This window comes from Lycium ferocissimum, chromosome 9 (assembly GCF_029784015.1).
Source record: "Lycium ferocissimum isolate CSIRO_LF1 chromosome 9, AGI_CSIRO_Lferr_CH_V1, whole genome shotgun sequence".
Classification (NCBI taxonomy): domain Eukaryota; kingdom Viridiplantae; phylum Streptophyta; class Magnoliopsida; order Solanales; family Solanaceae; genus Lycium; species Lycium ferocissimum.
In genome coordinates this window covers 36782009-36799345 of record NC_081350.1, presented here as the reverse complement: position 1 = coordinate 36799345, position 17337 = coordinate 36782009, and the positions used below count along the sequence as shown (strand labels likewise).

The 17337-nt window shown below is 33.2% G+C and overlaps 1 protein-coding gene and 1 pseudogene across 1 annotated transcript; both read left to right on the top strand.

The window, feature by feature from the left end:
- Positions 1–7528: 7528 nt before the first annotated feature.
- On the top strand, positions 7529–10280 carry LOC132030539 (uncharacterized). Its single transcript, XM_059420218.1, has 3 exons — positions 7529–7696; positions 8401–8596; positions 9426–10280. Exons 1-3 carry the CDS (start codon positions 7627–7629, stop codon positions 10162–10164), a joined length of 1005 nt encoding a protein of 334 aa, XP_059276201.1. The 5' UTR covers positions 7529–7626; the 3' UTR covers positions 10165–10280.
- A 130-nt stretch (positions 10281–10410) lies between these two features.
- Positions 10411–15375, top strand: LOC132031873 (uncharacterized; annotated as a pseudogene).
- Positions 15376–17337: the final 1962 nt, after the last annotated feature.

Sequence of the window (17337 nt, the reverse complement as noted above, 5' to 3'; positions counted from 1 at the left end):
GGTTTACACTTTATTTGTTTTCTCTTTTGCCCTTATACAACAACAAAAAACAACATATCAGTGTAATTTCACGAGTGAAATTGCGGAGGGTATGATGTACGTAGAAGCTATCTACGAGTGAAATGCAGGGAGGGTATGATGTATCTTGACATCTAACACTTTGCGGGATAAAAAGCTATTTCCGATAAACCCTCGGCTCAAAAGAAACGTAGTTAATGTAGGATGGCAAGAAAACTTTTGCCCTAAAAAGTTAAGACCCTAAAATATATAAAAATCGGACCCTCATCCTCTTTCAACCCTTCGTCCTCCTTCTTTTAAAATTACGATCTCTATTTTTTTTAATTACTTAATGAGGTTCCGATAGTTTGAATTTGAAAGAATCAACAGAAAAAAGACATTAAGACTCATTTTTTTAAGTTTAAAATAAGCGTGTGTTTGTACGTGCTGCAATTTAACTTTTTTTTTTTTTTTTTTTTTTTACTAAGCAAATTCAAGGAAGACGTTCATGAGGGTAGGACCCCCACATAATTTAGTTTTGTACTTATTGATAATTTTGTCATAGTAAATAGGCCTTAGTGGTGTTTATGTACCTTGTCCCAAAAAGAAACCTTCGTGGGGATGGAAGCCCCAAAATATAAGGGAAAGAAGAAAAAGATAATCATGAGCCCACCCACTCCACCCCCTTGTGTTCTCTTTATTTTGGGTTATATATGTTTCCTCTAGTGGGATCTTAATGAACACCAACCACAATAATGGAAACATCCATAATTGTTGGAGCATGCATTGCTTCCTTCTCTAAGATCAATTATTCTAATAGCTTATCAAAATTATTGCAACTCAATAATTAAACTGCGCTTCTTTCTTTGTTTACACATTTTTCTTTTCTTTTTCAAAAATATCAAGAAAGTAAAAGCGATATCATATAAGTACTTTATGTAACTCAAAGATAATATTATTGATGAAAAAGCCTATATACTAGAGTTTGTATCATACCTAACCAAGAAAATGGTGAATCCCATTAAAGAAGAACAGCAGCATCTCATTAAGAGCCTGTTTGGATGGGCTTAAAAAAACTAAAGATCTTATAAGTTCGAAAACAACTTATTGCCAAAAAAAAAAATAAGTTGGGCTATCTCATTTTTTTTTTTTTTTTGGATGGGGTTAAAAAAAAAGAACAATATTTATAAAATTTGATAACAACTTATCTCTTAAAAAAATAAGTTTGCAATAAATATATGATCAACTTTTTTTTTGGGCTTATAAGTTTTTTCGGTCTATAAACCGACAAAATAATAAACAAAACTTCTTATTTTTTTCGCTTATTTTTAAGAAATTAGAAGAGGTTTAAGCGATCGTAGGCCAAAATTAACACTAAAAAAGCAAAACAAATTTTATAAGTTGTTTTAAAAGAATTTATAAGCCAATCCAAACGGGCTCTAAAGTATGAATATATTAAACAATTAGGTGCTTATAATATTAATGAGTTTAATAATGGTCTTTTGCAAGCTTGGATTAAGCTATGTCTACGGATAATAGTGTGAGAAAATGTCACATTCATCTAATCACACACGCTATTCCATTCTTAAAATAATTAATATTTGCACCGAATTTAATAGAGACCTAAGGAATATAAGTGTTCTTAGTGCACGCATCATGTTAATCAGTATATAATATTGCATTAATTTATTTATTATTGATTACATTTTGGTTAACGAACATTATTGCTATTAATGTAGACATTATATTGAATAGGTTCTAGAAAATGTAGTACAATGTAGTTGACATTTTCAGATGAATTATATTCGAAAAGAAGCAAGCACCTTGCCGAGAAAGTCATTGTGAGCTAACTTAGCTAGATAGTTAACGTTTTTGAGTTGATTGTTATGTTGGTTGTAACACCCCTTCCCTCCCTCAGTTACTCTAATGTTTTTTCAATATTTTCTTATAATCTACAACAATTCTTTTCTTTTCTCTATTCCAAAAAGCAATAGTTTGTTAATAGGTGCCTAACTCAGGTCGGGACATCATTCTTTTCTCCTCCAGGTGGGTTCCCTGAGATCTCAAATTCAAAAAGAAAACTTCATTATATATGCCCGAGGGAAATCGAAAGGAGGCAGCTAAACTTAAGCAGATTCCATTTATGTCGCTGGACCAAGAAACTACCTTATTATTGGTTTTCTAACAACTACTTCTTATATATATATATATATATATATATATATATATACACACACACACACATATATATATATATACAAAGTAAATTCACCTAAATTCTACATTCCCTAATATAAATCCCACACCCGCACCCTAGATCCTCCTCTGTATGAATTTATGTTGTCAATCTGTATTCGATAATAACTTAAACAAATTTGAGCCCATTGAATTCACAGTGTTTCCTTAAGGAGATTATTCCCTTCAAGTACCCGAGGTTATGGAATATATCTTCTCAAGATAAAACGAATTAACTCACCAAAGATAATGATACCTCAAACCCGGTGAACGGCGAACGCAACAGGCAGAAGCAAATCACACAATATATATTTGAAGTACAGAAAGAAGGAAGAAGATAATCAGATTTTTCGTAAGGAAAATCTGAAGGGATGACTAGATATTTATAACCTACAAAAGGTGTCTGTTAAGAAATTAAGTATGTCTTTTCTGAAAGGCATGCGCCTTTTCAGCAAAAAAATTGCCTTTCCGAAAAAAGCAAAGGATGAAAGTTAAAGCGAAGGAAATAAAACTTTCACGTCCCATTCACACAAAAAATACCTAACAATTAGGACCTTAATTATAAATCAGTTGCTTAATATCGGTTGAGTACTAAACAAAAAGATCCATTAATCATAATAACACTCAGCTCAAGTAATGGTGTTCGTGGGTTTAATCACAATTCAACCGCGCATATGAACACAATTATTGCATCGATTCAAGCTGCATCAATTTCACAAAAGAGTTTCGTGTGTAATGATATTTATGTATGTATTGATATTGAACGAAGATTTTGATCATTATTTGATTGTGACACAATTCATAGCGTGAAATTTTGAATTACAGGGTTCGTGAATGAGGACTCTCCCTATCAAACTCTCCATTTTTCGTGAAAACAAATTCTTGAATTCTCAAATGAGAAAAATGAAATTGGAATAATAAGGATGAAAAAAATAATTTGGTGACTTAATGTGACAGACTTGACTTGCTCTAGGTCAAAAAAAGAAACTTCCAAAATTTAGATAAGCCTTCTAGTGAAATTGCGTAGATTATTCCAAGCCAATATATAAATTGTACATGTCTATTTCAATTTGCCCACAAAAATCAAGATTTTTCTGTTTGTATACTTGTTGCAAATGAATCCATGTAGGCAAAGAAATTCTTAAGAACCACGTGGTTCCACGTTGACACATACTACGTGTCAAACCTATATTCCTTAGGATCTACTAAGTGTCTAAATGTCAAATTTGATTGAAGAGAAAAATAAAATAAAATTTTAGAGGTCCTTTCATTGTTGAAGCAATAAACATGGGAATCATTTAACTTGTTTTCCCGTTTTACTTGACAGTTTACATTATCTGATTAAATGGGAAATATAAGATATTTGATTTACTTTATTTTGGGTAACCCAGAATTGTTTACGTTAAACTACAGAGTAATAGTAGATGACAAAACTACACTAATTATTTGAAGAGAAAATCAACTAAAACTAACCTCATATAATAATTTAGAATTGAGAATATCTTAATTTGTGAAAATTGTAAAAGCTATGTCCCATTCCCTGTTCTATGATGGTACGCCATGAATCTTGCCAATATTATGGCCAGGTGAATGAGAACCAACATGTGGAGTTTGCAACTTAAATGATATCAAAAGTGAGAATTTGATTCAAAATAATTCACAAAAAAATATATATTATAAAAGTGTCTTTTGCGCACAAAATTAGTGTGCAATAGGAGTTAACGGTGACGGTCACCATTAAGTCTTATTAAGCACTAATTTTGTGTGCAATAGGGGTTTTATAAAATGCCCGACCGCCTCTTCCCCACCCGATCGGTCCCCCGCCTTTTTAAAAAAATATTTACACCATTAACACCCAATTTTTGAGGTCCCACGTTCCAAAATTGTCGTTTTCGTGTTATTTAACCCGAAAGTCAATATTCTCGGTATATTCAAGTCAAGGAATAAGTTTCGAAGCTTGAATTTCGGAATAAAGCGTCGTAGAGCTCGATTTCAAAAACTCAAAAACAACCTTTAATCTAGGTATTTTACTATGAATTTTCTAATTACATTGTTAAATATATTATTATCCTAGGCATGATTAATGTTTAATAGTCGCGGATTTCGAAAAAAAAAAATTAGCAATTTTTTTGTGCTCAATAGGGCTGTCCGCGACTTCCCAGCCCCTTTTTTCATTTTTTCATTTTTTTTTATTTGTTAATTATCTTATTACTTCGGAGCACTTTACAACCCCTAAAATGACGATCCAAATGTTTAAATATATTTGATGTATTGAGCTACATTATTGTTCACAGAAAAAGATATCAAGTTCTATATAAAATATTGATATTTTGAAGTTTTGAGACATGACTAATCTCTGGTCAAAATATGGAAAAAACGTGAATTTCAAAACTTTGAAATTATACAAAGTGTGGGAAAATAAAACTAACTCCTATTGCACACAAAATTAGTGCGGAATAGGACTTAACTTGGATTAAGCTAGTCTACGTCATAGTTAACTCTATTGTGCACTAATTTTATACGCAAAAGGCACTTTTATAACTTTTTTTTGTGGATTATTTTGGATCAAAATCCCACTTTTGGGGTCATTTAAGTTGAGGACTCCCAACATGTGTTTACTAAAGGCTAAACTTATCTGAAGTTGCAAAAAAAAAAAAAGGAGGAACGATATTAAGAGAGAAAAATGAAATAAAATAATAACTCCATAACTCTGTTAATTGAAAGATTTCCATTGGTTTCTGCATTTCTTTTCAAAAATAAATAAATTATTAGATAATATTAGTAAAAATATCCAATCAACATGCATAAACTTGCAGTTCTATCCTTAAATTGTGTTGGTCTTTAATTTTTGCCTTTAGCAATCAAACTTACATCTAGCGAGACATAAATTCTAAAATTAAATTCCTGTCAGGGTAGAACTTATGGAGTATTATGATACAAAATTATAAACTTATGCCCTGCAATTTTTATTTTTATTTTATTTTATTATGAGGGGCATAAATTAAAGATCAAAAGTGCAAATGACCCGTCAGAATGCCCACAGAAAACATTAGAAAGTGAAAAGTTTCGTATCTCTCGCATTCACCTCTCTCAAAGCAAGCAAAGAAAAGCATTTTTTTGGGCGGATCGACCTTCAAACGCACTGGTTTTTAATTTTTGTCCCTAGTATATGAGGTCTTTAATTTTGCTCCTGCTACTTATTTAAAGAAAATATTCAAACTTGTTTCTCTCGCAAGGTATAATTTTTGTAACATATTTATCTTTAGAAACTGAAGAAAATATGTAGGAATTAAGTTATGAGACATAAGTTTTGTAGTATTTTTCAGATTATTCTGGGTATCGAAAAATTTGCATTGTCTGGGATAATTTGTATGTATGTTATTAAACATATGCCAAAGTTAAACCTAAACTATACCTTGCAAAATCTATATTATGCCGCGCCAAAAATATTGAAGGACAAAATTAATGATAACAAATTTGAGAGACAAAAATTAAAGATCACCCCGAAATAGGAACATTTGTGCGAATGACCCCAAAAAAAGGCCCCCAAAAACCATCTAGTCCAGACCACTGAATTCCAGCCCAAATAAGTACCACATTGGGCCTATGAATTAACATGGGGTTTGAATATGGTCTCTTGTAAAACCAGCCCAATATAACTCCATCCGCTTCATTTTTTGCACGGATTGTCTTTCAACGGCGTTGGTATTTAATTTTTAAAAAAAAAAAAACTCGCTTAAAAAATTTAGATTGAAAATTCGCTATGCGAGTTGTAAAGCTACTTTTGTTAAAAATAATTTCGTAAGGTAAGACTTCACGAAAAGTATATCTTTGTGAAAATTTACAAGGCATATATTTTTTCTTATTCTGTTAGAATTCTACAAAATTTAGCCCTTAGTTGGCCTACTTTTACTATAAAACCTGCCTTGCGTTTTTTTTTTTATTAAGCGGGATTCGAACATAAAACATTTGTTTTTAGAGAGGAAAAAGTTATCAACTTCTAATTTTTATCCGAACACACTTAGGAGCTTGATTTCCATAAATACCAAAAATAAATTCACTTTTTTGAAATTTTTGAAAGTTATCGGATCCAGAGTTTTAGCCCATTAAAATTATAGTTTTTGATGAAATGTAGTGTAAAAAAGTGAAATTTTTTTAAAAAATAAGTTTTTTTATAAAAATGGAAATTTTTAAAATTTTTTTTTTTTCTTATTTTTGATATTTCGGAATATAATTCCGGAATTATATTTCAAATATTTATGGCTAAACACCTAAAAGTAAAAAAAATGAAAAAATTTTCCTGAAAAAAGCGAATAATATTTTCTTTTTGACTGAGCCGGATTTGAACCTAACGCATCAGCATTTTAGGAGAAGGGAAAAAGTAAAACCACCTGCAAGTCAAAAGTCCAGCAATTTAGAAGTAGAAGAAGAATGGGTAAGAAATCATCATCATCAAGAAAGAAAGGAGTTGGTGGTTCAAAAAAATGAAAAATCTAGTACAGACCATTGAAACAAGCCCAAATAATCCTAAATCAATGGGATTGGGACTATATTAAGAATTTGAATATGGTCTCTTGTAAAACCAGCCCAATATAACTCCATCCGCTTCATTTTTTGCACGGATTGTCTTTCAACGGCGTTGGTATTTAATTTTTTTCTCTTCGCTTAAAAAAGTGATAAAAAATCACTTGTCAAAGGTTTGACCTTTTTTTTTTTTTTTTTTTTTGGATAATATCTCAATTACTTTTAACTTCTTGCTTAAAAAAAATAATTTTATATTGGTTCAATATGATGAAAAGTATTTCTTTGTGAAAATATCAAAAATATGTTTTTTGAATTAGTTTCATAGCTACATGACTACAAAAATTTATCTTTTTATTTATTTTTATCCGGTTATGGCTCTCTTGCTATTTATGGATGATTTTTTTTTTTATTAATGTTGTGATGGCTTAAAAATTGGATATTTTCAATAGGATGGATGTATTATTAGGAATTGAAGTTTGATAGCACACTAGTAAGTATTGATTAAAAAAAATAAAGTGTCAATATTTTTTTGAAATTTTTAAAGTTGGAGTTGTATTTGGTCGTGATTTTTAAAATTATATGCTGATGATTGTGTGTGTAAAAAAATTTTAAAAAACAAATTTTTCTTATTTTTGAGATTTTGAAATACAATTCCGGAGTTATATTTCAAATATTTATGGATAAACGCCTAAAAGTAAAAAAAAAAAGTGAAAAAAATTCATGAAAAAAGTGAATAATTTTTTCCTTTTTCATTTAGCCGGATTTGAACCTAACACATCAGCGATTTAGGAGAAGGGAAAAAGTAAAAGCAGCGCAAAGAGTAAAACCACCTGCAAGTCAAAAGTCCAGCAATTTAAAAGTAGAAGAAGAATGGGTAAGAAATCATCATCATCAAGAAAGAAAGGAGTTGGTGGTTCAATTACACTAAGACAAGAATTAGGTGGCATTGGGAAGAAGTGTAAACCCATGTTAATCCTAAATCAATGCTCAAATTGAAGCATATTAAGAATCTTGCTACTTGGGCTAGTGGAGAAATGGATTCCATACCTTCACTCGCTGCATTTTTTGGAGAGATTAAAAGCATCAACTGAGTTATTGGGTGTTCCTTTATACCCTTCATTTTTTACTTGTCAAAGGTTTGACCTTTTTAAATTTTTTTATATCTTTCTTGAATTCGTGTATACAGTCTTTTTAATTTTGTGATGGCTTGTATTGGTTCAATATGATGCAAGTGTTAAATGAATTTAAGTGTAATAGAATGTAAGTCAACAACATCATACTAGTGTAATCTTGTAGTGATTGTTGTTGCCCCCAGGGTGGGATGTTCACCCCATTACCAACATAATTTCATACCATGTTGGGGTAGATAGACTCTAACAAGTCCAGAAACAACAATCAGTAGCAAAAGACAAGTTAAAGGGAAAAAGATTGACAATGAAGTGGCAAGATAAAAACAACCAATAAAGCAACAAGTAACAAATAAAACGAAGTAAAAGATACTATGCAAGTACTAAATAGCAATACTACTGCTACGGTTGATAGCGATGTAAGGACTGCAACTTTGAAGTAGAAGGATAATGGGTAAGAAATCATCAAGAAAGAAAGGAGTTGGTACAACACCTGGTTCGATTACACTAAGAGAAGAGTTAGGTGGGAAGAAGAAACAAAGTCATGTTAATCCAAAATCAATGTTGAAATTGGATCATATAAAGAATCTTGCTACCTGGGCTAGTGGAGAAGCTTCCATACCTTCACTTGGTCCGTTTTTTGGACAGAGATTAGCTGCATCAACTGAGTTATTGGGTGTTCCTCCTGACCCTTCATTGTTCACTTGTCAAAGGTTTGAGCTTTTTTTAATTTTATGCATCTGTTATGATACTTATTCAAAAGGAATGAGTGCGGCATTGAAGTACTATCTTTAGATGTTGAAAATATGGTAAAAAGCATTGTTTTTTTCCTGCACATATCTGTTGGAAGTGTCTTTGGAAGTTAAAAAGTTGATTTTCACTATTACACCTTGTTTGGGTGGTTGTTACATAGCGTGTCATAATGTATCGTATTGTATTGTACTGTATTGTTTTGATGAATAAAGTATTTGGATAGATTGTATGTTTCATGTCGTTACATAATGCCACACATGAGCAATTTGAATGATAAATGGAAAAGTAGGGTACGGTTAGAGCTATTATAAAAAGGTATGGTAAAGGATAAAATAGGATTATTAGATAATAAGCAAAGACAAAATGAAAAAAAGAATGACGAAGTTGCGCCTGTAATTTTGAAGTAGAAGAATAATAGGTAAGAAATCATCAAGTAATAAAGGAGTTGGTACAAAAACACCTGGTTCAATTACATTAAGAGAAGAGTTAGGTGGGACTGGGAAGATGAAACAAACTCATGTTTGGTAACAGCTATTTATGTCTGGAAAAGGCAGAATATATAAACCATCATCAAGAAGTAACTAACTCCCGAGCACTTTAGAGTTGTTTTTCCTTCTTCCTTGTGATTTCTCCTATTTTGAATCACAATGTATGTGTGGAGTTGATTTTTTCTGCTTAAAAAATTATAATTACTTCGAATTTTTGCCACTTTCATGTTGAATGAGCCATTGTCGACTTTTCATCCCTTTTTGTAGGCTTGCATTCTCACTTATATTTAATATTACGTAGGTGTGAATCTATCCTTCAGGCTGGCTACTACTGTACAGCACGGATTGAGAAGAACAAAAGAAAGGCACGAAAGAAACACAAGACATCAGGTATTCCCCCAAAGAACTGTGTTGTATATGAGTGCCATTTCTGCTCGCATCGGAATCTAAAGAGAGGAACCCCGAGAGGCTATGTAAAAACTCTATTTCCTGCCAAACCAAAAACTTCAAGAGCAGACCCTGCTAAATCAGCAACCCGAAAGTCTGAACAGTTGGATACATTAGGGGCCAGTATTGATAAGGCAAGAGTTAATCCTACTGAATCAGCAATGCGAAAGTGTGAACAGCTGGATCCGTTAGTGGCTTGTATTGGCAAGGCACAAGTTGACCCTACTGAATCAGCAATACAAAAGTCTGAACAATTCGAAGCTTCAGTATCTAGTACTGATAAAGATAATAAGACAGATGTAGTGGTTTCATCTGAAATAGTTGGAGATGATCCTATGGCTAGTCCTGCAACTCCGCTGCCAACAGTACCAGTTACGTCTTTGCTGGACTCGAAGAGGATGAAAAGAAATAGGACGGGGTCCAAGAAGAAAGTCGAACCTCAGGATGGTTCATCCACGACAGATGCTGAGAAAACTGTCGCAACATCCAGTAAGCGAAAGAAGAAGTCTTGGAGAAGTTTGAAGGAAATTGCTGAAAGTCAGAGTAGCAATAGCAGGAATTTCTCCAACATATCTGTTCCATTTATTCTTTAATGTAAGAATTTTATCTGGTCCTGTGACATTTACAATTAAGACTTAATGCATTTATCCCACACTTTAATTCTAGTTTGGATTCTCTTTGATTTAATAAGTATCGTTTGATATAGTCATACTTATTGTAAGGAGTTGGAGAAATGAGAGGGTTGGTTAAATCTGAATTAGTATCTCTCCTCATGGAAGTATATCACTATTATTTGAATACAGTGGGAGAAGCTTGGTTCTGTGTGCTTGGATGTCGGTATGAGAGAGGAAGGAAATTTTGGTGCAATCACTGCCAACTCAAATAGTATTCTTTCATGGAGTTGTACGTGGCTGTTTCATTTTCCCTTGAATAGTGATGCTTTAATTGCATTGTCTAGGAATTTTCTTAAAGTGATATAGCTACTGTTGACCTATGTTGTTGCTCTTATTACTAATTTGTTCTTATATAGGAGGATCCCATTCTTTTGGTTCCAGAAGCAAAAAATCAGAAGCCTTATGTGGCAATTATCAAGGTAACTCTTTTTCAGGAAGATGCAAAACTTAATTAGTAATTGCATCCAAGGGTTAGGACATGAAGTGGGTGCATATTTTCTGTTTTGCAGCTGAAACACATGGAAGTATTGTGGTTTCTTGGTCTAGCGTCTTTCTCTTTGATCTAGTTGTTTGCTTCCTGTTATGTTGAAGGCATGTTTGGAGTCTTGGACTGTAAAGATCCAAGCTTTAGATATTTCCAATTGGTTTAGTTCATCCCGTATAGGAACAAATGTATGTCCCCCGACTCTTCATTGAATCCATCATAAATTTAGACATGGGCACATGCAGGTACTTTTTTTTTTTTTTTTTTTTTTTTTGGGAGGAAAAATTTGCTTCAGAATTTTTTATTCCTCTAGACTCTAGTTTTTTTGGGTAGGCAAGTAGTTTAGGAATAGAGGGAGACAACACACGAGTCTCTATTGAGATTCTTCCCTCAGATAGTTCCCAATGTTGAGCAATCTGTTTCTTGGAGAATCGACTATTCCTTTTTTTGGTTTGGTCAAAGTTTACCAGTATTTTATCTGCAGCCTCCTGAACTGTTCTTCTAGGTTTGGCATGAAATTATTAGTAACATTTGATTCTCTGGCTGTTTATTTTAGTGTGGGTAATCACTGTTAATATCTTTTTTGAATTCTCAATTAGATTTTCCCCCTAATAGGATATTACTCAGAAGAAGGATGGGAACATATGGGTCACAGGACAGTGGTTTTACCGACCTGAGGAAGCACTAAAAAAAATCTGGTGGAAGTTGGCAATCACGAGACACGAGGGAATTGTTCTATAGTTTTCACGGAGATGAGGTTCCGGCAGAGTCGGTCATGCACAAGGGTGTGGTGCACTTCATACCTTTAAACAAGCAGATTCCAAGACGGAAAGAGCATCCTGGTTTTATTGTTCAGAAGGTATATGACACTGAGCTGATGAGGCTTTTCAAGTTAACAGATAAGGACTATGAAGATCCCAAACGGCATGAGATTGATCTTCTTGTTCAGAAGACTATAGCACGAATTGGGCATCTTCCTGACATTGAAGCTGAGGATAATTCTACAGCTCCTGTTAGTCAGGAAGACCAATTGAAGAGTAAGCGACTTTTGAGGAAGAAGAACATGATGAAGCACCATCTAGATCTGTTCATTCTAGAGTAGAAACTCCAGGCATTTGTGCCTATAATGCATCAGAGTACTTCACCATCCTCTCGAACTTCAAAGTCCTAACGGGTGAAACACAGCGTGACAAGTGGCTGGAAAAACTGCTGCAGTTAATTCAGTATTTCTGCAATCCTGTGGATAATGTACAAAATGATGGCAAAGAAAAAGGGGGCTCAGATGCTGCTGATCTTATGGGTAACACTGATTCTGCAAAACATGTGAACGAGTCTCTAGACAACGGTGCTGACGTAAGAATTCTTCTTTCCAATGATTTTGATGATTGGCAGAATTTATGTATAGTTGCTAGCATCTGTGGTGATTTACTTGGGAATACTGTTCTGTTGGATTATTTCCAGAGTGCCATGTTTCGATGGCCAGATAGTGCTGTCCCTGCTTTAGTCTCTTTAGAGAAAGCTGCACACGAGGCCCTCTCATCTGATTTTCAGAAGTACAATCAGAAGATGAAACAGTTATCGTTCAATCTTAAGGTTTGTACCCTTTTTAGGGGGTGGGGGATGAGCCAATGAGTTTATTAATCTTCTTTTAATTGTCTATGTAGGTTTGTTCTACCTTCTAATTGTTCAATTTTTCTATGTTGTAAATTTGTTGCCAGAACACCTCACCCTTAGCACGCCGTCTTCTGAAAGGGGAGTTGGATCCCTCTCAGATACTGAACATGTCTCCAAATGAGCTAAAGGTATGGGTCCAGGGAAATAATATATTGAATTTGAGGATTTTTTTATATGTTTTTTTGGCTTCATATGCAGATATCCTAAAATGTTGACATAGTAGTCTGTTTGTAGTTTCTTATTTCTTTTGTGGAATCTGAAAATTGGTGTCAGCAGAATGCTTCCTTTAGTTGATGTTATCCTCCCTTTCTATCTCAGGAAGGTCTAACAGCAGAAGAGTTAGCAAGCAGGGAGCCCGAGGAGCCAGAGCCCGTACAGGTTTATACTATACTATTTTGCTCCTTAAGCTCATTGGCTATATTACATACTCATCTTCCTTTTTGTCTTTGTATCTTCTTCCTTTTCCTCTTTGATGGAGGGAAGACGTTATAGCCTAGGTTAATGAAGTTTAAATTCCAACTGAGACAAAAAAGGCTAGGTGATCTTTTCTCACCTGCCTAAATCTCGGTTGGCAAAATTAGCCAGTACCTGTGTGGGTGGGAGGTAGCAGATACGCGGTGAATAGTCGTGGTGTGCGTAAACTTGCATGGACACCAGTATTATGAATTTTTATAGTCTAACTAGGGGTGTAAGTGACTCAAGCTATGAGCTCTGCTGGGCTTTAATACTAGATGAATTTTCGACATGAAGCTGAGGTTGACTCAATAGAGTAAATGAACTCCGGATCCACAAGCTCAAGTATATGCTTATTTGTGATTCTTTTAAAAATTAAACAAAACAAATACGTGCTTATATACTGACATTACTGCTTGTCCGGTAGGTAGATACTGATGGTGTTCGTGAATTTACTTTGAAGAATTAGTCTCATGATGAACACGCAACATGCACACAGTTGAAATTTTACAAATAGCTTCAGCGACATAGTGTGTTCTATTAGAGATCCACAGTGCTGAAATAAAATCTTCCTTTCAGTAGAGGTCAAAGAACTGCATATGTTGATAGTTGATACAGATGAGGCCAAATTTTGTTGAACCTAGTAGGGGCTCCTTTTGTATTGACAGCATTGAACCTAATAGCTTTTGGCATCCAAGTCTTTAACCAGGATTTAGTTTGACTAACCGGGGCAAACTTTAGTTTAGTACTTTGGTTATTGAGTTGGTTGTTTATTTCTCATTACCAGCCATATGTATCCTTTTTGAGATGCACTAAATGTGATTGAAAATTTTTCTTGTAACCAAGGAAGACATCTTTTCTCTGTCGGCTGAGCATGTTTTTGTTTTCTTTGATGAAGTTGAATGTAGCTTCTCAATGTACTGAAAGCGTCTTAAATTCTGTAGAACTATCTGTTAATGTTGAGAACTCGAAAGAGGAGTTTTAGAAATCTGGCCATCAATAGTTGGCAAAAATTAGATCATGTTATAAGACGGGATACATTTCTTTTTGACATATCTTATTGCTCATTTCTATTCGGTTTGGTGACAGATGGCGATGCTTGTTACAAAAACTTAACACAGGTTGAGTAATAGTATATTGTTTCTTGTTGCTCACTTCTGATCTGTTTGTGGCACAGATGACTGATGCTCATTGCAAAAGATGCACAGAGAAAAAAGTGCGGCTCATGAAGGTTATTCAGGCTGGACATGGAGATCGTTACTCGGTTTGTGCTTGCAGCCTTTTCTGGGTGTTTGAGATAGACTTGCTTCATACATGCATCATGATGTTTCTTTTTGGAATATTTCTTGTAGCCTTTTGTTATTACTATCATATCATCATTCATTTTCTTTTTGGGAGAGAGGGTGGAAAACTCTTTGCTATGATAGCAATTGCTTGTTGCACCTGCAACTTTTAGTAGTTGGTTGAATTGTGTTTGATACATCTCTTGAGTATAGTGTTCATATGTTGGTAATAGTGAGGAGGAGATTTGTACTTAAAACGAGTTCATGTTATGTTTAGATGTTGTGACAGTAATCGATCTCTTTAGAGTTCTTTTCTGTTCTCAGGGTAAAGCCAATCCACCACCTCATTGGCATTATACTAAATCACCATCACCATGCAAGCTGTTGAAGGGAATTGCCTTGCATAGGGACCTTTTTGCCTGTTATGTATCTTAAACATATGTAGTCACTTTGGAGTTTTACTTGTATTTAAAGGAAAAAAAAAACAGATTGCATATGGTGTATACGCCATTGGAAAATTTCATCTTGCTCAAATATTTTATTGCTTCACTGACTGCTTCTTGTTTCTGGTTTTTCTTTTTGTTATCTCAGCTGGAGTGTGTTGCTTGTGGCAATAATTGGTATGCTTCTAGAGACGAAGCTGCTAGCCTCACAATCGGTGCACCAAATGTTACAAAGAGCGTTGGAACAGAACCGCTGGCCACTGCTAAGTTCGAAAATGTAGAGAAGAATTTAACAAGTCCACGAAGAGCCGATAAAGGAGCTATTGATGTTTAAAAGAAAACAACTGAAGCTTACATGCCAGTTCTTGATAGCCAGCGATCATTTAACAAGATCAAGCCTGATGACAGCACTACAACTAGCAATGCTGACTGACGCTTCTTGCTTGTTTCTTAGTCCACTTTAGACATGACCATCTCCTATAAATAATAGATAGCATGGTTTTTTAACAGTTACTTTTTAGTACTTACTGGCTACTTTTGGTATAGATATGGGGTGGTAGAAAAAATCACTGTCTAGATAGAAATTAAATAGTGAAGGCTGGTGTCAAATATCTCTGAAGAGACAACTTGGTATGGATTGTTCTCTTTACTAGGACTGTACAATCTGGACAGTTGTAAAGGTAGGGTAAGGTTGATGGGCGTGACTCGAGTTTTTCCGATTTATGACCAATTGTTATGTTCTTATAATTATTAGTATTCATATCCGCTCGATGCGCGGTCAGTTAAAAAGAAATTAATTATAGACAATTATAAAACTATTATTTTCTTGAGCAGATTAAATATAATTGCTTAAACATATTTCTACAATTGCTATCTTATAACTTCTTTACACGATATACCCAGTAAAAGGTTCATGAAATAAATAAATAAATAACTAATCATCTCCGCAACAACAACAACAACAACAACAAGCAAGATTACTTGGAAACAATCTCCACAGAAAAACAAAGACAAAAGGTCGAAGAAAACAATATGATAACAACGGAGTAAGATCTACTATAGATAAATAAGATAATCAAAGTATATATCCATCATCTCCGGATCCCATTTATGAAATTACACTGTGTATATTATTATTATTATTATTGAATAGCTTTTGGATGAAATTTCAATATCATCTTCATTTCTTCTGTGACAAATGTTCCTAAAATGTAACATGATTGAAAATAAATAAAGATAACTAAATAAAAAATTAACTAATAATTTCTCCGAAGTGACAAAATATCATATAATATACTACAGAAAAGCAAGTGATACAACTTTTAGTCGTGAGAATTTAGTTCATAGAAGAATATCACTTTAACTTTCTATTTTCACTAATTTATTAGTTGTTGAAATGAAAAAGATAGGGTTACTGAATTCACCTTCCCTTATCACTTGTATAACAATTTTTGCAAAGAGGGAGAACATTTATTGGCTGCAATCAACCCAAAACATGATTTATGTGTTAAAATAAATAATGGCCTAAAGCACATCGCACTCCCAATTGTTAAATGTGTATTATAGGCTTATTAAATTAAAACTAAATTATATTAAAAAAAAATATAAGCCGCAAAAGAATTTCATTGAGAATATGTGCGGAGTAAATCTAATTTCAATATCCACAACCTAGTGTTAATGTACAAATTAAATGAATATTTTTAAAATGTCTTTCTTTAAATTAATATTTTCTCGGCCAAACCTTGCCGATTTAAATTTGGAAATGTATGATATAAACCTGATAGGAATTTGTTGTCAATCTTCCAAATTTGACTTACGTTATCTAAATAGATCCCTAATCTTTGTAACTTAGATATTATCAATTACAAATTATTTTTGATCAATCTGATTTTCCCAATTATGGGAAAAAATCATCTAAGTTTAATAATTGATTTTTGAAATATCTTATCCTTATTTTATTATTTCTTTCTTCAGATAATAAGTCACCCTAGCCTTGACCTTTATATAAAATAGTCTATTATTCTTGACTAAAAATATTGAATTGTATAAGACATGCATGTATATTAATGAACAAATCACTTTGGTTGTATTACCCAAAGTGAAATAATTTACTATAACATCAAAATTCACTCTATGTTTAAACTAAATGATGGTTCCACATTTTTTCCAACTGAAATTTATGGTCGATGACAACTTAATTTCACAAACTATTTATATTTGTTATCTGAAAAAGTTTATCAATCTTTCTGTTTCTAATTTCCAATCAAATATTTTTGAAATATCCATTTATATAACTCATAAGCATTGAAGTGTTACAAATAGATTAATATTAATCGATGTATTTTTTAATCCCAAGAGCATTTTAAGAATTCATCCAAATGCAGAAGCTGCGTTTCGTGAAACGAAAGTAAAGATACGATAAACAAAGAAGCGTCTAATGAAACCTTCCAACAATGTAATTGCATTTGATAACACCAATCTTGTAGTATAATCTTGTTGGGCAGTTGTGTTGAATTTAAACTCATAAGATTAACCCACTTTCAAAACTGCACTCCATTATCCTGCAAAACCCGTAGAATTCAAAGTAACCAATTGAAATTTTTTAAGAGCAATATATTAAATTAAAAAATAACTAACAATAATTAAAATGGAGACGAAGGATTTGCAAATTTTAAAAACATTTCCAAAACCAAAATTGCTGCAAAACTTATGAGATGTGGCTCGTGAATGATCTGCCATAGAAACAACACACACA